The sequence below is a fragment of the Stenella coeruleoalba genome (genome assembly GCF_951394435.1).
Source record: "Stenella coeruleoalba genome assembly, chromosome: 5".
NCBI classification, from domain to species: domain Eukaryota; kingdom Metazoa; phylum Chordata; class Mammalia; order Artiodactyla; family Delphinidae; genus Stenella; species Stenella coeruleoalba.
Genome location: NC_137150.1, coordinates 37,401,209 through 37,422,224, shown reverse-complemented (window position 1 = coordinate 37,422,224; position 21,016 = coordinate 37,401,209). Strand labels below are relative to the sequence as shown.

Here is a 21,016-nt window from a genome sequence, read left to right as displayed (position 1 = left end):
CTGCTCTGCGGCATGTGGGATCTTCCCGGACCAGGGCACAAACCTGTGTCCCCTGCATCAGCAGGAGGACTCTCAACCACTGCGCCACCAGGGAAGCTCTAAACAGTTTTTTTTTTAAAAAAAGCAGGAGTCGCTATATTAACATCAGACAAAGTAGACTTCAGAGTAAACAATTTTACTAGAGACAAAGAAGAATATTACATAATGATAAAAGGATCAATCCACCAGGAAAACATAACAATCCTAAATATGTTCACACCAAACAAAACAGCTAGAAAATACGTGAAGCAAAAATTATATTACTCAAAGAGAAACAGACAATCCACAATTAGAGTTGGAGACTTCCAATACTCCACTCTTAGCAACTGACAGAATCACTGGACAGAAGATCAGCAAGGAAATGAAAGAACTCAAAACCATCAAACACCAGGTTTTAACTGCCATATTTAGAAAACTTCACCCAACAACAGCAGTGTACACATTTTTTTTCAAGTACCCATGGAACAGTCACCAAAGCAAGTGCCTATCTTTGTCCATAAAACAAGTTTCAACAAAAATTTAAAAGTTGAAATCATACAGAATATGTTCCCTGACCATAATGGAATCAAACTAGAAATCATTAACAGAAAAATGACAGGGAAGTCTACAAACACTTGGAAACTAAACAGCACACTTCTAAATAATCTGTATATCAAAGGAAAGCTCTCAAAGGAAATGTTAAGAATTATACACAAACACAGAACTGAATGAAAATGAAAATACAACATATCAGAATACGTGCAGCATAACTAAAGCAGTGAAGAGAGTAAATTTATGAGTGAAATTTTCTAATATCCAAAGAAAAATCTACTTGGGCTTCTGTCAGGGGAAGGGGAAAAGCAAATATTTTAAATAAGCCAAAGCTTGTTTAACAAGACCTGCCCTCAGGAGAAACTATTTTACCAGAACTTAACCTGCTGGGATATTATCAGAGCCTAACTAACCTGGCAAACGGAAAAACCCAGCCCTAGCCCAGCTCTAGAAATCCTGTCCCACCTAAGGTCAGGGGGGTTGGGGATGGAAGATATGGCAACTGAGAAATATCTGTGTTCACAGTCCACAGGCAAAGGCTCACTACAAGACTGAGACATAATCATAGGACTGTACAACAGTTCTCCTCCCTTGACACTACCACCACATTACTAAAGGCCTATGTACTGCAATTCCTTTTACTAGTATTTCATGTCCACCTATCAACAAAAACTTAACAGTGTATACTAAAAGGCAAAAAAACAGTTTGAAGAGACTAAACAAGCATCAAAACCAGAGTGAGATATGGCAGGAATGTTGGAATTATCAGACCAGAATTTTTAAAAAATTATTATTAATATGAAAAGGGATTTAATAGAAAAAGCAGACAACATGCAAGAACAGATGGATAATGTAAGCAGAGACATGGAACTTCAAAGAAAGAATCAAAAAATGCTAGAGATAAAAAAACACCATAACAGAAATGAATAATGCCTTTGATTGGCTGATGAGTAGACTAGACATCACTGAGGAAAGAATCTCTCTGCTGGAGGATATGACAATAGAACTGAAAAGCTACTGAAACTGAAAAGCAAAGAAAAAATTTTTTTTTTTTTTTTTTTTTTTTTTTTTTGCGGTACGCGGGCCTCTCACTGTTGTGGCCTCTCCCATCGCGGAGCACAGGCTCCGGACGCGCAGGCTCAGCGGCCATGGCTCATGGGCCCAGCCGCTCCGTGGCATGTGGGATCTTCCTGGACCGGGGCACGAACCCGTGTCCCCTGCATCGGCAGGCGGACTCTCAACCACTGCGCCACCAGGGAAGCCCAAAGAAAAAATTTTTAAAAATAATAGAATATCCAAGAACTTTGGGACAATTATAAAAAGTATAACATATACATAATAGGAATACCAGAAGGAGAAGAAATAGAGAAAGGAAAAGAAGAAATATTTGAAACAATGATTGACAATTTCCTCCAAATTAATGTCAGACACCAAACAACAGATCCAGGAACTTCAGAGAATACCAAGCAGGATAAATGCCAACTAAGATTTAACATCTCCAAACTACAGAAAATCAAGGATAAACTCCAAAAAGAACTGAAAGGATAAAAACACTTTACCTATGGAGGAACAAAGATGAAACATATCCAACTTCTCCACAGAAATCATGAAAGCAAAAAATAGTGGAGTGAAATATTTAAAGTTTGAGAGAGAAAACAACCATCAACCTAGAATTCTGTACCCTGAGAAATTATCCTTCCAAGGTAAAGGAGAATTAAGACTTTCTCAGGCAAACAAAAATTGAAGAAATTTGCTGCCTGTAGATCTGCTTTGCAAGAAATTTTACAAGAAGTTCTTCAGGAAGAAGGAAAACAATATAGGACAGAAATTCAGATCAACATAAAGAAAAAGAGCATAAGAGAAGGAATAAGTGAAGGTAAAATAAAAACTTTTCCTTATTCTTAATTGGTCTAATAGGTAACAGTTTATTCAAACTAATAGGAGCAACAATATATTTGATTACCTATGAGATATCTATATCTATCTATATATAGATATTTATGTGTGCTTACTTGTAAGTAAAATGCATGGCAGCAGTGATGCAAAGGATGGGAGGGAAGAATTAGGAATATTTTGTTATTATAAGGCACTTGCACTACCCATGAAGCAGTGAAGTGCTATTTAAAAGTAGACTTGGATTAGTTATAAAAATATATTACAAACTCTAAGGCAACACCTTAAAAAAGTGAGAAAAAGAAGTATAACTGATATTCTAAAAAAGAGAAATGGAATTGTTGTATTAAATACTGTCAAGTCCACTAAAGGCAGAAAAAAGTGTGGAAGACAAAAATAAGAACAAAGAAAAAGGGCAGCAAATAGAAAACAATAACCAAAAAATGGTAGATGTTGATCCAATTATATCAGTCATTACTTTGAATATCAATGGTCTACAGACACCAATTAAAAAACAGAGACTGTCAGAGTAGATCAAAAAGCAAGACCCAACTATAATGCTATCTTCAAGAAACACAGTTTAAATATAAAGACACATACAGACTAAAAATAAAGGGGTGGAGAAAGATATATCATGTTAACACTAATCAAAAGAAAATGAGAGTATATTAGTTTCAGACAGAGAAGACTTCAAAGCAAGGAAAGTTATCAGAAATAAAGATGGGGAGCTTCCCTGGTGGCGCAGTGATTGAGAATTTGCCTGCCAATGCAGGGGACACGGGTTCAAACCCTGGTCTGGGAAGATCCCACATGCCACGGAGCAACTAGGCCCGTGAGCCACAACTACTGAGCCTGTGCATCTGAAGCTTGTGCTCCGCAACAAGAGAGGCCACGACAGTGAGAGGCCCGTGCACCACGATGAAGAGTGGCCCCCGTTCACCTCAACTAGAGAAAGTCCTCGCACAGAAAGGAAGACCCAACACAGCCAAAAATTAATTAATTTATTAATTAATTTTTAAAAAAAGAATGCATTGCTTTAAAAAAAACAAAACAAAGAGGGGTATTATAAAATGATAAAGGGGTCAATGCTCTAAGAAGAGATAATAATCCTTAAGAAGACAGCCTAACAATAGAGCATCAAAATATGTAAGGCAAAAGCTGATAGAGCTGCAAGAAGAAACAGATTAATTCACTATTACAGTTGGAGACTTTAACACACTTTTATCAAAAATGGACAGATCCAGGAGGCAGAAAATCAGTGAGGACATAGTTGACCTCAACAGCATCATCAATCAACTGATATAACTGACATCTACGGATGACTTCACCAAACAACATCAGTGTAATACATTCTTCTCAAGTTCACATGAAACACTTACCAAGATAGACCACATTCTGGACCATAAAACACATCCTAACATATTTAAAGGAATAAAAATCACACAATGTCTGCACTTAGACAGCAATAAAATTAAATTAGAAATTAAACAAAGAGCTGGGAAATCCCAAAATACTTGGAGATTAGACAACACACTTCTGATTAACAGGTGTATCAAAGAAGAAATCATAGAGAAATTTAAAAATACTTTGAAATAAATGAAAGTGAAAATACAACGTATTGAAATTTGTGGGATGCAGCAAAGCAGTGCTTACAGGGAAATTTATGGCATTGGAAACATTTATTTGAAAAGAGGAAAGATCTAAAATCAATAATTTAAGCTTCCACCTTAGGAAACTAGAAAAAGAAGAGCAAATTAAATACAAAGTAAGCAGAAGAAACGAAATAATAATAATTAGAGCAGAAATAAATGAAACTGAAATAGGAAATCAATAGAGAAAAATCAATAAAACCAAAATCTGGTTCTTTAAAAAGATCAATAAAATTGATCTTCAGGTAAGGCGAACAAAGAAGAAGAGAGAAGATACAAATTGCTAGTATCAGAAATTAAGAGGAGAGCTTCCCTGGTGGCGCAGTGGTTGAGAGTCCGTCTGCTGATGCAGGGGACACGGGTTCGTGCCCCGGTCTGGGAAGCTCCCACAAGCCGTGAAGCGGCTGGGCGCGTGAGCCATGGCCACTGAGCCTGCGCGTCCAGAGCCTGTGCTCCGCAACGGGAGAGGCCACAAAAGTGAGAGGCCCATGTACCGCAAAAAAAAAAAAAAAGAAAGAAATTAAGAGGAGTCATCACTAGAGATCCCTCAAAAAACTAAAAACAAAATTACCGTATGATCCAGCAATTCCACTCCTGGGTATATATCCGAAGAAAATGAAAACATTAATTCAAAAAGATATATACACCCCAATGTTCATAGCAGCATTATTTACAATAGCCAAAATATGAAAGCAACCTAAGTGTCCATCAAGAGATGAATGGATAAAGAAGATGTGGTGTATATATATACAATGGAATACTACTCAGCCATAAAAAAAAGAATGAAATCTTTCCGTCTGTAACAACATGGATGGACTTGGAGGGCATTATGCTAAATGACATAAGTTAGACAGAAAGATGAACACTGTATGATATCACTTATATGTGGAAAAATAAAACAAACTAATGAATACAACAAAATGAAAACAGACTCATAGATATAGAGAATAAACTAGTGGTTACCAGTGGGGAGAGAAAAGGAGGAAGGGGCAATACAAGAGTAGGGGACTCAGAGGTACAAACTATTATGTATAAAATAAACTACAAGGATATACTGTACAACACAGGGAATACAGCCAATATTTTATAATAACCATAAATGGAGTGTAACCTTTAAAAATTTAGAACCACTATGTTGTACACCTGTGACATATAATATTATACATCAACTATACTTCAACAGAAAAAAAGTATAAAAAAATGTTTTAAAGAAATACTATGAATAACTCCAGGCCCACAAATTTGATCACCAAGATAAAATGAATCAACTCCTTAAAAGAAATGCCAAAACTCACACAAGAATAAATAGACAATCTGAACATAACTGTATCTAGAAAGGAAATATCATCAACAATTAATAAACTTCCAAAACAGAAATCACCAGGTCCAGATGGATTCACTCATAAATTCTACCAAATTTTTTAATTTCCTTAAAAAATTCTACCATTTTTTAAGGAAAAAGTTATACCAATTCTCTCTTCCAAAAGATTGAAGTGAAGAGAATATTTCCCAACTCATTCAATAAGCCAGCATTACCCCTAATACCAAACCAGACAAAAATTCAAGAAAAGAAAACTATAGATCAATATCTCTCATGAACATAGATGTAAAACTTCTCAATAAAATATTAGTGAATCAAATTTTAAAATATATTTAAAAAATTATGCACCACAACCAAATGGGATTTATTCCAGGTATCAAACCTGGTTCAACGTTCAAAAATCGATTAATGTAATCCATCACATCAACAGGCTAAAGAAGAAAAGTCACATGATCATATCAATAGACGAAGAAAAATATTTTGACAAAATCCAACATTCATTCATGTTAAAAACTGTCAGCAGGGCCTTCCCTGGCAGTCCAGTGGTTAAGAATCCGTCTTCCAATTCAGGGAACGTGGGTTCGATCCCTGGTGGGGGAACTAAGATCCCACATGCCGTGGGGCAACTAAGCCCGTGTGCTCTAGAGCCTGCACACCACAACTAGAGAGAAGCCCATGCACTGCAATGAAAGAACCCACATGCTGCAGCTAAGACCCAATGCAGCCAAATAAATAAATAAATACTAAAAAAAAAAAAAAAAAAAAACCTGTCAGCAAACTAGGAATAGAAAGAAACTTCCTTAGTTTTATAAAGAACATTTAGGGAATTCCCTGGAGGTCCAGTGGTTAGGACTCTGCACTTCCACTGCAGGGGGTACGGGTTCAATCCCTGGTCAGGGAACTAACATCCCACATGCCACACAGAGCAGAAAAAAAATAAATAAAAGAAATTTACAAAAAATCTACAGTTCATACCATATTTAACAGTGAAAAACTTGAAGGTTTCCTGTTAAGATCAAGAACAAAACAAGGATGTCCCCTCTCACCACTGCTATTTAACATTGTATCTGAAGTCCTAACTAATGCAATAAGACAAGAAAAAAAATAAAGGTATACAGATTGGGAAAGAAGAAATAAAACTGTCTTTGTTCACTGATGACATGATCACCTATACAGAAAACCTGAAAGAATCAACAAAGAAACAGAATCAACAAAGAAACTTGGAACTAACAAGTGCTTATAGCAAGGTTGCAAGATAGAAGGTTAATTATACAAAAGTCAGTAACTTTCCTATATACCATGAACGTATGGAATTTGAAATTAAAACTCATTACCATTTACATTAGTCCCTCCCAAAAATGTAGGTATAAATGTACAAACTCTAATGAAATATGTATAAGAACTATATGATGAAAACTATAAAATTCATATGGACAAAAACAAAGAACTAAATAAATGAAGAGATATTCCATGTTTGTGCATAGTTAAGATTCAATATTGTCAAGACATCAATTCCTCCCAACTTGATCTATAGATTTAATTCAATCCCAAACAAAAATCTCAATAAGTTATTTTGTGGATATGGACAAACAAATTCTGAAGTTTATATGGAGAGGCAAAAGACCCAGAATAGACAGCTCAATATTGAAGGAAAAGAACAAAGTTGAAGGACTGATACTGCCTAGCTTCAAGACTTACTATAAGGCTACAATATTCAAGATACTGTGATTTTGGTGGAAGACATATAGATTAATGGAACAGAACAGAGTCCAGAAATAAAACCAAATAAATATGGTCAACTGATCTTTGACAAAGGAGCAAAGGCAATGCAGTGGAGCAAAGACGTGTGGAGACGGAAACAACTAGACAACATCTACATGCAAAGAAAAAAAATGAATCTAGACATAGGTCATACACACTTCACAAAAATTAACTCAGATGAATCACAGACCTAATGTAAAATATAAAACTGTAAAACTCCTTTAAGATAACATAGGAGAAAACCTAGATGACCTTGGGTACAGCAGTGACTTTTTAGATATAACACCAAAGGCAAGATTCATGAAAGAAACAATAAGCAGGACTTCATTAAGTTTTAAAACTTCTGCTCTACAAAAGAGAATGTCAAGAGAAATGGAAGACAAGCCACATACTGGGAGAAAATGTTTGCAAAAGACATCTGATAAAGGACTATTATTCAAAATATACAAAGAACTTCTAAAACTCAACAATAAGAAAACAAACTATCTGATTTAAAATGGACAAAAGACCTGAACGAACACCTCAGCGAGGAAGATATACAGATAACAAGCATATTAGAAGATGTTCAACCTCATATGTCATCAAGGAAATGTAAATTAAAACAACAATGAGATACTACTATACACCTATTAGAATGGCCAAAATCCAAAACACCAACAACACCAAAGCGTGGTGAGAATTTGGTAACAGGAACTCTCAATCATTGCTGCAGGGAACACAAAATGATAGAGCCACTTTGGAAGATAATTTGGTAGATTCTCACAAATTATACATACTTCTACTATATGATTCAGCAATCACACTCTTTGGTATTTACCCAAAGGAGCTGAAAATATGTGTTCACACAAAAACCTGCACATGGATATTTACATCAGCTTTATTCATAACTGCCAAAACTTGGAAGCAACCCAGGTGTCCTTCAGTTGGTGAATAGATAAATAAACTGAGGTTCATCCACTGAATGGGATATTATTCAGTGCTAAAAACAAACGTGCTATCAAGCCATGAAAAGACGTGGAGTAAATTTAAACGCATATTACTAACTGAAAGAAGCTAATCTGAAAAAGCTACACACTATATGATTCCAACCATATGACATTCTGGAAAAGGCAAAACTATGGAGACAACAAATAGAACACTGATTGTCCATCCTTAGAGGGGAGGGAGGGACAAACATGCAGAACAGAACACAGAGGATTTCTAGGGCAGCGTATCTATACTGTATAATACTACAATGGTAGATACATGGCATTACACATTTGTCAAAACCCATAGAATGTACAGCGCCAAGAGTGAACCCAAATGTAAGCTATGGATTTGAGGTGATAATGATGTGCCAAGGTAGGTTCATTGACTGTAACAAATGTTTCACTGTGATGTGGGATGTATACAGTGGGGGAAGTTGTAGGTGTGTAGGGGCAGCAGGTATATGGGAACTCTGTACATTCCACTAGATTTTGCTGCGAACCTAAAACTGCTCAAAAAATTAAAGTTTATTGATTTTTTAAAGTCAGTTACCAAAGGGAAGAGGGGAGGGGGAGGGGCAAATTACAGTTATGGGATTAAGAGATACAAACTACTATGTATAAAATAGATAAGCAACAAAGAATACAGCACAGGGAATTATAGCCATTACCTTGTAATAACTTTGAATGGAGTATAACCTGTAAAAATACTGAATCACTATGCTGTACATCTGAAATTAATATAATATTATAAATCAACTATACTTCAATAAAAAAGCCAGCATAAAACATTTGTGAAGTGTAATGTTACAAAATATAATTTTAAAAATCAAGTGTTAGAAACAGGCATCATTAGAAAATCTACAAACAGCAAATGCTAGAGAGGGTGTGGAGAAAAGGGAACCCTCTTGCACTGTTGGTGGGAATGTAAATTGATACAGCCACTATGGAGAACAGTATGGAGGTTCCTTAAAAAACTAAAAATAGAACTACCATATGACCCAGTAATCCCACTCCTGAGCAAATACCCAGAGAAAAACATAATTCAAAAAGACACATGCACCCCAATGTTCACTGCAGCACTATTTACAATAGCCAGGTCATGGAAGCAACCTAAATGCCCATCGACAGACAAATGGATAAAGAAGATGTGGTACATATACACAATGGAATATTACTCAGCCATAAAAAGGAACGAAATTGGGTCACTTGTAGAGACGTGGATCGACCTAGAGACTGTCATACAGAGTGAAGTTATGTCAGAAAGAGGAAAACAAATATCATATATTAATGCATATATGTGGAATCTAGAAAAATGGTAGAGATGAACCAGTTTGCAAGGTAGAAATAGAGACACAGATGTAGAGAACAAACGTATGGACACCAAGGTGGGAAAGCAGGGTGGGGGAGTGTGGGTGGGATGAATTGGGAGATTGGGATTGACATATATACACTAATATGTATAAAATAGATAACTAATAAGAACCTGCTGTATAAAAATAAATAAATAATTTTTTTTAAAAAATCAAGTGTTAGAAAAGTTATAGTAGGTCAAGAAAAATATTCTATACTAAAACATATGTAATCCCATCCCATTAAAAATTCCATCAACCTAACCTTGCAATAGATAGAAATGGACAAACCCACATTCATTTTGGAAGAATTTAATATTCCCCTATGATTTGCCAAGTGAAATAGGCAAGAATAAGCAAAGACATACAGATTTTGAATAGCACAATTAACCGGTGTACTTTAATGGATCTATTAAAAAGTTATATCCCTAATACAAAGAACATGCCTCATTTTCTTTTTTTTCACCTTATCAAAATAGGTAAGAAGTGGATTTATTTAGAGAGATAGAAACTCCACAGACAGTGTGGACCATCTCAGAAGGTGAGAGGCCCCGAAACATGGGGTGGTTAGTTTTTGGGGACTGGGTAATTTCATAGCCTAATGACTGTAAGGATTATTCCAACTATTTTGGGGAAGGGGAGGGAATTTCCAGGAATTGGGCCATTGCCCACTTTTTGGCCTTTTATGGTTAGCCTTAGAACTGTCATGGCACTGGTGGGTATGTTATTTAGCATGCTAAGGTATTACAAAGAGCATATAATGAGGCTCAAGGTTCACTGGAAGTCGAGTCTTCTGCCATCTTGGACCTAGCTGAGAACATGCCTCATTTTCAAGTAGTTATGGGGTAGTTCCAAAAACTCACTGTTTTTTAAACTCTCAGTAAGTTCTTCTAAATAAGTCACATTCTCTGTCCATGGTGGAATAAAAAATGGACATAAATAAAAAGATAGCAAAAAATAAAAGGTATCCACTTAGAAAACTTAAAAAATGTTCTTCCAAGAGTCTTAGATTAAAAAGGAAATAAAACTGAACTCCCATCTTATTTAAAAGTAAATAAAAATATAACACTATTATCAAAATTTTGTTGTGAAAACTTATTACCATAAGGAAACTTAATAATTTTAAATGTAACTACTAGGAAAAGAGACTGAAAAATTAGCCAAGGCTTTGGTGAGGTAACTAGTAAGAAAACTAGAAATTTTTTAAAGCATAATAAATAAATAAAAATAAGAGTGTAAATTAATGAAATAGTAAAGAAACAGATTTGATCAGTTAAGCTGAATTCTGGTTCTTTGAAAAGGTCAATAAAATAGATCTGTTTCTTTTCTTAGGGAAAAAAAGTTTCCCCTCCCCTCTCTTTATCCTGTCTCTCTCTTAATCAAACAGAAATAATCATCCCAAGAAAAGATAAAGGGGGTCGTAACAGATACAGAGGAAAAGTTTTAAATAAAAGGATACCACATATTACTAACTAACAAGAAACTTGAAATGTAAGTGAAATACTTGTTTTTCTAGGAAAATATCAATTTCTAAAATTGACTCAGGAAGAGGTAAAATCCACAAATAAACCAATAAGTACAGAGGACACATAATGAGTCATCAAAATTCTACTTCCCAAAAAAGATACAAGCACACTCTTTATGAAGGATATCTGCCAAAGCTGCAAGGAACAGGCAACTCATGTGTTATTCAACATGTCTGGTGTACACAAAAGGTGAAAGGCTTCTTAACGTTTTTCAACAGGCTAGTTTAAGCCAGTATTTATACTATAAAACAAGACCTAACCTGTGAATACGGATGCAAAAATCTATGTAAAACATTAGCAAATTAATCCAGCACCATATTAAATATAAATAACTTTTGTAAAATTTCTCACACATAACTAGTAATATGGATAATTATTTTAGTGGTACAAAGACATTTTATTTTAATAATTATATCTTTATTTTTAACCTTCTATTTATGGCAAGTGATAATGTTTTCCCACTTACTTTTCTTACAGAAAATTTCCTTTAAACATATATATTAAATGGAGCATTTATGGAAAAATAGTATAGAGTACTCATAGCTGTAAGCAAATGCATAAAATTTAGGGAACTCTGAAATACACACCATAATCCAAATGGCTTTATACCAAAAATGTAAGTATAGCTTAATATTAGAAAATATATTAGGAGAAAGTGATGTCAACAACATGGTAGAGTGAATATATAGGTAAGTGAAGATAAGATGTTACCTAAAAAAGGACTATTTTATTTATGAGACATTTTATACAAACTTCATGGTAACCCCAAAACATAAATCTAGAGCAGAGACATGAAATATAAAAAAAGACGTAACTGAGAAAAACATCACAGAAAACCTCTAAACCAAAATGGCAGGCAGAATCACAAGGAAAAAGAAATAATGGAGAAATAGAGCAACCAGAAAACAAGATAAAATGGCAGTACTAAGTCTTCACCTATCAATAATCACCCTAAATGTAAATGGATTAAATTCACTAATCAAAAGACACAGAGTGGCTGGACTGATTAAAAAGCAAGACCCAACTGTATGCTGCCTCCAAGAAACTCACCTCAGCTCTAAAGACAAACACGGGCTCAGAGTGAAAGAATGGAAGATGATACTCCAAGCAAATGGCAGCCAAAAGAAAGTGGGTATAGACATACTCACATCAGACAAAACAGACTTCAAGCCAAAAAAGTTAACATGAGACAATAATGGACAGTATATAATGATAAAGGGATCATTCATCAAGAAGACATAACAGTTATTAATATATATGCACTTAATCTAGGAGCACAAAAATATATAAAACACTTATTAGCAGACCTAGAGGGAGAAACTGATAGCAACCCAGTAATAGTAGGGAATTTAACACTCCACTTACATCAATAAATAGATCATCTAGACAGAAAGTCAACAAGGAAACACTGGCCTTATGTGAAACATTAGACCAGATCGATGTGATAGATTTGTACAGAAAATTCCATTCCAATGCAGCAGAATACACATTTTCTTTCAAGTGTGCACGAAACTTTCTGAAGAATAGACTATATGTTGGGACATAAAACAAGTCTCAATAAATTTAAAGACTGAATTCATATGAATCATCCTTCCCAATCACAATGGTATGAAAACAGAAATAAACTGCAAGAAGAAAGCTGGAAAAGTCACAAATATGTGAGGCTGAACAACATGGTACTTAACAACTATTGGTTCAATGAAGAAATGAAAGAAGAAATAAAAAATTACCTGAAGACAAATGAAAATAAGAATATAAAATACCAAAATCTATGGAATGCAACAAAAGCAGTTCTAAGAGGGAAGTTTATAGCAATACAGGCTTACCTCAAGAAACAAAAAAAGTCTCAATGAAACAAGAACAATATTAAACAATCTAACCATACATGTAAAGGAACTAGAAAAGGAAGAACAAATAAAGTCCTAAGTCAGTAGAAGGAAGGAAATAATAAAGATCAGAGAGGAAATAAATGAAATAGAGACTAAAAACACAACAGAAAAGATCAATGAAACTAAGATCTGGTTCTTTGCAAAGATAAACAAAATTGACAAACCTTTAGCTAAACTAACTAAGAAAAAAGAGAGACAGGAGGCTCTGTTAATAAAATCAATAAAATCAGAAACAAAATAGAAGAAATAACAATGGATACCACAAAAATACAAAGGATTATAATAAAATATAATGAACAGCTATATGCCAAAAATTGGACAACCTAGAAATGGACAAATTCTTAGAATCATACAACTTTCCAAGACTGAGTCATGAAGAAATAGAAAATCTGAATAGACCAATCCCTAGTAAAGAGATGGAAACAGTAATCCAAAAGTTCCCATGAAACAAAAGTCCACCAGAAGACCAGAAGGCCTTACAGGTAAATTCTACTAAATATTCAAAGAAGATTTAATATCTATCCTTCTCAAACTACTCCAAAAAACTTGAAGAGGGGCTTCCCTGGTGGTGCAGTGGTTGAGAGTCTGTCTGCCAATGCAGGGGACGTGGGTTCGTGCCCCGGTCTGGGAAGATCCCACATGCCATGGAGCGGCTGGGCCCATGAGCCATGGCCACTGAGCCTGCGTGTCCAGAGCCTGTGCTCCGCAATGGGAGAGGCCACACAATGAGAGGCCCGCGTACCACAAAAAAAAAAAAACTTGAAGAGGAAGGAAGACTTCCTAACTCATTTTTATGAGGTCAACATCACTGTGATACAAAAACCAGACAATGACCACACACACACACACACACACACACACACACACACACACACACACACACACAAAATTATAGGCCAATATCTCTGATGAACATAGATGCAAAAATTCTCAACAAAATATTAGATTAATAAAACAATAGATTAAAAGTATAATAACCTTGATCAAGTGGGATTTATTCCAGGGATGCTTCAACTTCCACAAATCAATCAACGTGATACATCACTATAACAAAGTGAAGGATAAAAACCATGATCTCATTTCATAGAAGCAGAAAAAGCATTTGAAAAGATTCAACACCCATTTATGATAGAAACTCTCAATAAAGTTAGTATAGAAGGAATGTACCTCAACATAATAAAGGCCATATATGACAAACCCACAGTTAACATAATACCCAATGGTGAAAAACTGAAAGCTATCCCCCTAAAGTCACGAACAAGACAAGGATATGCACTCTCACCATTCTTATTCAACATAATACTGGAAGTTTTAACTAGAGCAATCATGCAAGAAAAATAAGTAAAAAGCATCCAAATTGAAAAGGAAGAAGTAAAATTGTCACTATTTGCAGATGATATGATTTTAGATATAGAAAACCCTAAAGAATCCACAAAAAAAACTATTAGAAATAATAAATGAGTAAAGTTCCAGGGTACAAAATCAACATACAAAAATCGGTTGGGTTTCTATACACTAATGATGAGTTAGCAGAAAGAGAAATTAAGAAAATTCTATTTACAACTGCATCAAAAAGAATAAAGCACCCAGAAATAAATTTAACCAAGGAGGTGAAAGACCTGGAAACTCTAAGACATTGTTGAAAGAAACTGAAGACACAAATAAATGGAAAGATATTCCATGCTCATGGACTGAAAGAATTAACATTGTTAAAATGTCCATATTACCTAAAGCAATCTACAGATTCAACGCAATCCCCATCAAAGTCCCAAAGACATTGTTCACAGAAGTAAAACAAAAAATTCTAAAATGTATATGGAACCACAAAAGACCCTAAATAACCAAAGCAATCCTGAGGAAAAAAGAATAAAGCTGGAGGTATCACACTCCCTGATTTCAAAAATATTTCAAAGCCGTAGTAATCAAAATAGCATGGTATTGACAGAAAAAGATACATAGATCAATGGAACAGAATTGAGAGCCCAGAAATAAACCCATGCATATAGGGACAATTAATTTACAACAAAGAAGATAGTAAAGCATTTGTTAAAATTCAATTCCTGATTAAAATATTAACCTTAAGGATCTAGAAAAAAAGGGAAATTCCTTTGACAAAAGTCATCTTTAAGAAACCTATAGCCAGGCTTCCCTGGTGGCGCAGTGGTTGAGAGTCTGCCTGCCGATGCAGGGGACGCGGGTTCGTGCCCCGGTTTGGGAAGATCCCACATGCCACGGAGCGGCTGGGCCCATGAGCCATGGCTGCTGAGCCTGCGCGTCCGGAGCCTGTGCTCCGCAACGGGAGAGGCTGCAACAGTGAGAGGCCTGCGTACCACAAAAAAAAAAAAAAAAAAGAAACCTATAGCCAACACCCAATTTAACATAGAAACACACCAGATGGGTTCACATTAAATCAGAAATAAGACAAAGATGCACTCTACAAGTTTACTGTTCAATACTGTTCTAAAGGTCTAATCCAAGTTAACGAGACAAAAAGGACGGGGAGTGGGGAACTATTAGAAATTTAAAGGTAAGACAGTTACTATTTGCATATAATGTGATTGTCTTATATATGTGTACTGTGTATATATAAAATGAATAGATGTAATATATTCAAGAAAATCAACTGAAAAACAAATACAAGTAATAAAAGAATTCAGTAAGTGAGCTAGTTACAAAGTCAATATATGAAAATCAATAGCATTCAGAAAAATTTAAAAATCTAATGAACAAAAAGATCCCATCCCCAACAGCAACAAAAGTTACATGTCCAGGAATTAAACTAATATGGAATATGCAAGAAAATTCCAAAATTTTATTGAGTAATTTAAACAAAGCCTAAATAAATGGGGGTAAAATACCATGTACCAGGATAAAAAGACTGAAGATTATAAAGATGTAAATTCTTAAGATGTCAAATTGCTCTAGAAAGCAAATGCAACTCCAATCTAAATCATAATATAGAATGTATTATGGAATCTGATAAGCTGATTCTAATTCATCTAGAAAATGTTAGAAAAGCCAGGATAATATGAAAAGCAAAACAAACAGTTGCCCTACAAAATATCAAAACATATAAAGCAAAAGTAGTTAAAAGTGTGTTGCTGGCCCACTCCTATACACTGGATATTTGTGTCCTCCCAAAACTCTTAAGTTGAAATCTATTGTCCAATGTGATGATATTTGGAGGTTTGGCCTTTGGGAGGTGATTAGGTCCTAAGGATGAAGCTCTCATGAATGGGATTAGTATCCTTATAAAAGAGACTCCAGAGAGCTCCCTTGCCTTCAATGCCATATGAGGACACAGCAAGAAGACAGCTGTCTATGAACCAGGAAGGGGCTGTCACCAGGTAACAAATATGCTAGCACTTTGATCCTAGGCTTCCCAGCCTCCAGAACTATGAGAAATAAATAATATTGTTATAAGTCACCCAGTCTACTACTTTGTTATAGCAGCCCAAATGGACTAAGACACCCAGTGATAGATTATAGATCAATAGCATAAAACAGAGTCCAGAATAAGACTATAATAGGTGCCATTTCAAATCAAGTGAGAAAGGATGAAGAATTTAAAGAATGATATTGGGACAACAATAAATAAATAAATAAATAAATATTTATAAAACAACAACAAAAAAACCCATGAAATTATAAATCTAACTCATACATTAAAAGACTTACCAGAACAACAACACTATAAAAGTTTTAAACTTATGTTGTTTTTCAACTTGCTTGAATCTAGGTTAGCAAAAGCCAGAGTAAGTTTCTGTTGTTTGCAACCAAAAGGACTTGATTCAGAACCCTTACCAGAATTTGGCATATTTTTTAAAAATTGATACAGAAAAAAATACAATAAACAATAAGATAAGCAGCAATGAGAAAATATTAGCAATATGTAATCAAAGTATGAGTCCATATTATATTAAAAACTCCTATATATAAACAAAAAATACAAATAATACTGTATAAAATTGGAAAATATATATGAACAAGTAACTCACTGACAAAACATAAATATCTAATAAACATATGAAAAAAAGTTCAACCTCACTAGCAATAAAGAAACACAAATTAAATAACAATGAAGTAACATTTTTTCTGCTGAAGAAAAATGTGAAAATTTGAGAAAAATTAAGAAGACTCCAGTATTAACAAGATGTAAGGAAATGACCACTTTATAAACTATTGGCCAAATACAAATTAACCCTATCTTCTCAAAGGACAATTTGGTATAATGTCCACCAAAATTTTAAATTGGTATTTACTTTCTTTTCAGCAATTCCACTTCTAGGAATTTATCCTATGGAAAACATACGTACACAAGAATATAAATAAAACTACTGTGTGTAATCATAAATACTGGAATAATCTAAATGTTGAAAAGAGAAATGGTTAAGTAAATTATAGCATATTCTTAGTAAGGAAGACTTTGCAGCAGTTAAGAACAAGATAGATCTATATGCATTAACATGGAACAATTTCCAGTATATAAAATTAAGTGGCAAAAGTCACAGACCAATATATTTATTATATTACTTATATTAAAAATGAGTCTATTAAAAAATAGTTTTAAAACTACATGGTATATATAAACATTACATATATTTAAAGGATATATCTATAATAAAGTTTAAGGCAAAATGAAGGATCTAGAAAGATATATACCAAACCATTAAAAGTGTTTTTTTATTTTTTTATCTCCAGTAAGAAGAAAGCAATCAGAAGGATAAAAAAGGACTTTCTTGCCTTTTCTTCTATATATCAATACTTCTTTTATTTCGTATGTTTATGTATTATTTATATAATATAATATATTATTCAAGAAAGTGGGAGTAACACCAAACAAAAGAATCTGACAGGCAAAAACCCTCCAAATTTAAAATTTTAAACTAAATATTTTTAATTTTTCCACTCAAACATTATTAAATACTTTACTATTCAGACTTGAAATTCAAGAAAATATAACAAAATTTTCTTAGCAAAGGACTAAGGATTGGTATTTAATGTAATTATTCAAATTTGTAATAAAATTTAATAGGAGTACTTAATCCTAAGAGATTTAAGAAAGTTTCTACTTTATAAGGACACGATTTCATTATATTCATTAGTTCATAGTTTACTAACACAACTGTCGATATTTTCTTTTGTTTTTTCTTTTTTTTTTTCTGCGGTACGCAGGCCTCTCACTGTTGTGGCCTCTCCCATTGCGGAGCACAGGCTCTGGACGCGCAGGCTCAGCAGCCATGGCTCACGGGCCCAGCCACTCTATGGCATGTGGGATCTTCCCGGACCCGGGCACGAACCCGTGTCCCCTGCATCGGCAGGCAGACTCTCAACCACTGCACCACCAGGGAAACCCCAGCTGTCGATATTTTAAATGGAGACATATTCATTCAAAGGAAAAGCCATGAAACAACAGCAAAAACCCTTTCGTAGAAGTGTTTGTATAAGCTCAGTGAGGTGTCTTTAGGCAGACTAACTTGCTGATTAGACTCAACATTAGGAAACCAATCTTTAATTTTATTCCAGTTTCACTGATTTAGAATCATGTGCCAATTTTAATGTTTTGGCCTCCTTTTCATAACATGAAAGCCTTATTCTATAAATCTAAATATTCATGCATGTTTAAAAACAAATGTTAGATATCAAATCTACCAAAATTCACCTGATTTTTGATAGATAAACTTTCCTAATGAAAAAATTAAGATATATATCTGGGGAAAAGTTAAATCAACCCATCACAACTTATAGTTACTGAATCAATTGGTTTCTAATTATTGATAGAAATATACACCTCAAAGGAATGCTCAAATTATATTTAAGAAGTATATTTAGTAATCAGTAATAATAAACAAACTCAAATGTATTAAGGTATAAATTATACTTGATGCAGAGAAATTCTAGAAAAACAAAGTCAAGTCTATACTCTGTACTTTTCTTCCAAACTAAATAAATGACAGAAAAGAATAACATATTCTAACCTTTCCATTTTGGATTCACTGTCAATTTTGTACTGTTCAAAATCTTGGCTAAGAGTCTGTAGTGTTTCTTGAAGGCTCTTTTCACGTTCTACACTTCCTTGATAAAATTTCATCTCTTTTTCCATTGCTTTCACTTTTTCTTCCATAGCCTTAAACTCATGAAGAATTAGATAGCTGACTCCACAGTACTTACAAACTTTTTCTTCTGGAGACATCTAGAAAATAGAACAGACATTTACTGAAATGATAGTTTTTTAATTCTAAAACATAACGTTCAACTGAAGATGTTATTGTAACCATGTTGGTTAAATGAAGTAAATGTATACTGTGCTATGCCATGGAGTAATACTTGCAACACTGCATACATCTGGATAAAATTTTAAAAACTGGCATGATATCGACTGACACAAAATCTTGGAATTAGAATAGGGTTGTTCAGAGTAATAATTTCTCCATGGTATCTCTAAGAAAGATTTACTCTTGAAATATTTTCCATAAAATAAAACTAAAAATGATGAAAACATCTTTACAATTCTTATTTTAAGATGCCTTTTCCACGATGTGGGAATAAATCACTGGCCTTTCACTTCCAACTGCACTGTGATCCTGGAGATGCTTCTTAGCTTCTTCAGATCTCATTTCCCTCATTTATAAAATTATGGCATTGGGCCAAATGAACTTTAAGTTCCTGTTCAGTTTTTTAACATTTTAAGATTTTTATAGGATTTAACATTCTGTCATAAAACCAGATATAGGAGAAACACTTTGAACCTAATCTCTTCTGCCTAAATCAGATAGTACTTTTCCCCTCAGGTAGGTATGATTATACCTATTTTACACTTAAGGAAATGGAGACTACTGAAGTTAGATAACCAGCTGCTAAGTAGAGAAGTCAGCATTAAACCCAAGTCTATTTTAAAATCAGCACTTATGCCTGTAACCATTTGTATCATATTTATCTACCATATGAATGTCAGCTAAATCCTCTTACTTCCTTCAGATAAAATGCTTATATATCTTTGGCCAGATAGGGGCAGTGAAAAATGGAATTTTAGCAAAGTCAAGAGAAAGGTAATTCTTTTTTCTGTCTCAAGTATACAAATATTCTTCAAGTGGCCTCTACTTGTCTCGCTATTCACCAAAGACAGGACAAAGCTTTGTTAAATATTTGCTCCAGGGCACTAAAACTCTTAGATTATACAAGGAATGCTTACTCTTAATGCAACCTCCCTTAGGACTGTAGAAACTGCTCCTATAACTGAGTGATGCCACCACATCTGCCTATCAATGCCATCCACCATCTGTGCCTATCCATGCCATTATGCAAGAGACGGTTGAAACAAACTAATAATCATTTTTGAGAGGGCAGACAGCAGAAGCAAGAAGAAGTACAATCCTGCAACCTGTGGAACAAAAACCACATTCACAGAAAGATACACAAGATGGAAAGGCAGAGGGATATGTACCACATGAAGGAACAAAATAAAACCCCAAAAAACAACTAAATGAAGTGGAGATAGGCAACCTTCCAGAAAAAGAATTCAGAATAATGATAGTGAAAATGATAAAAAAAAAACCTCAGGAAAAGAGTGGAGGCAAAGATCAAGAATATGCAAGAAATGATTAAGAAAGAGCTAGAAGAATTAAAGAACAAACACCTAGAAGAATTAAAGAACAAACAAACAGAGATAAACAATACAATAACTGAAATGAAAAATACACGAGAAGGAATCAATAGCAGAATAACTGAGGCATAAGCACAGATAAGTGACCTGGAAGACAGAATGGTGGAATTCACTGCTGTGGAACAGAATAAAGAAAAAAGAATGAAAAGAAATAAAGACAGCGTAAGAGATCTCTGGGACAACATTAAACGTAACAACATTTGCATTATAGGGGTCCCAGAAGGAGAAGAGAGAGAGAAAGGACCCAAGAAAATATTTGAAGAGATTATAGTCTAAAACTTCCCTAACATGGGAAAAGAAATAGCCACCCAAGTCCAGTAAGTGCAGAGAGTCCCAGGCAGGATAAACCCAAGGAGAAACACGCTGAGACACACAGTAATCAAACTGACAAAAATTAAACACAAAGAAAAATTATTGAAAGCAACAA

At 34.4% G+C, this 21,016-nt stretch overlaps 1 protein-coding gene across 3 annotated transcripts in view; it reads right to left on the bottom strand.

Moving 5' to 3' along the window:
• LEKR1 (leucine, glutamate and lysine rich 1) overlaps nt 1-21,016 on the bottom strand; it is a 271,681-nt gene that overhangs the window by 214,086 nt on the left and 36,579 nt on the right. For all 3 annotated transcript variants that reach the window (XM_079923312.1, XM_079923313.1, XM_079923314.1), the window contains one exon: nt 18,905-19,119. In XM_079923312.1, the coding sequence (XP_079779438.1) occupies nt 18,905-19,119 (215 nt within the window). The remainder of the gene's footprint in view (nt 1-18,904; nt 19,120-21,016) is intronic.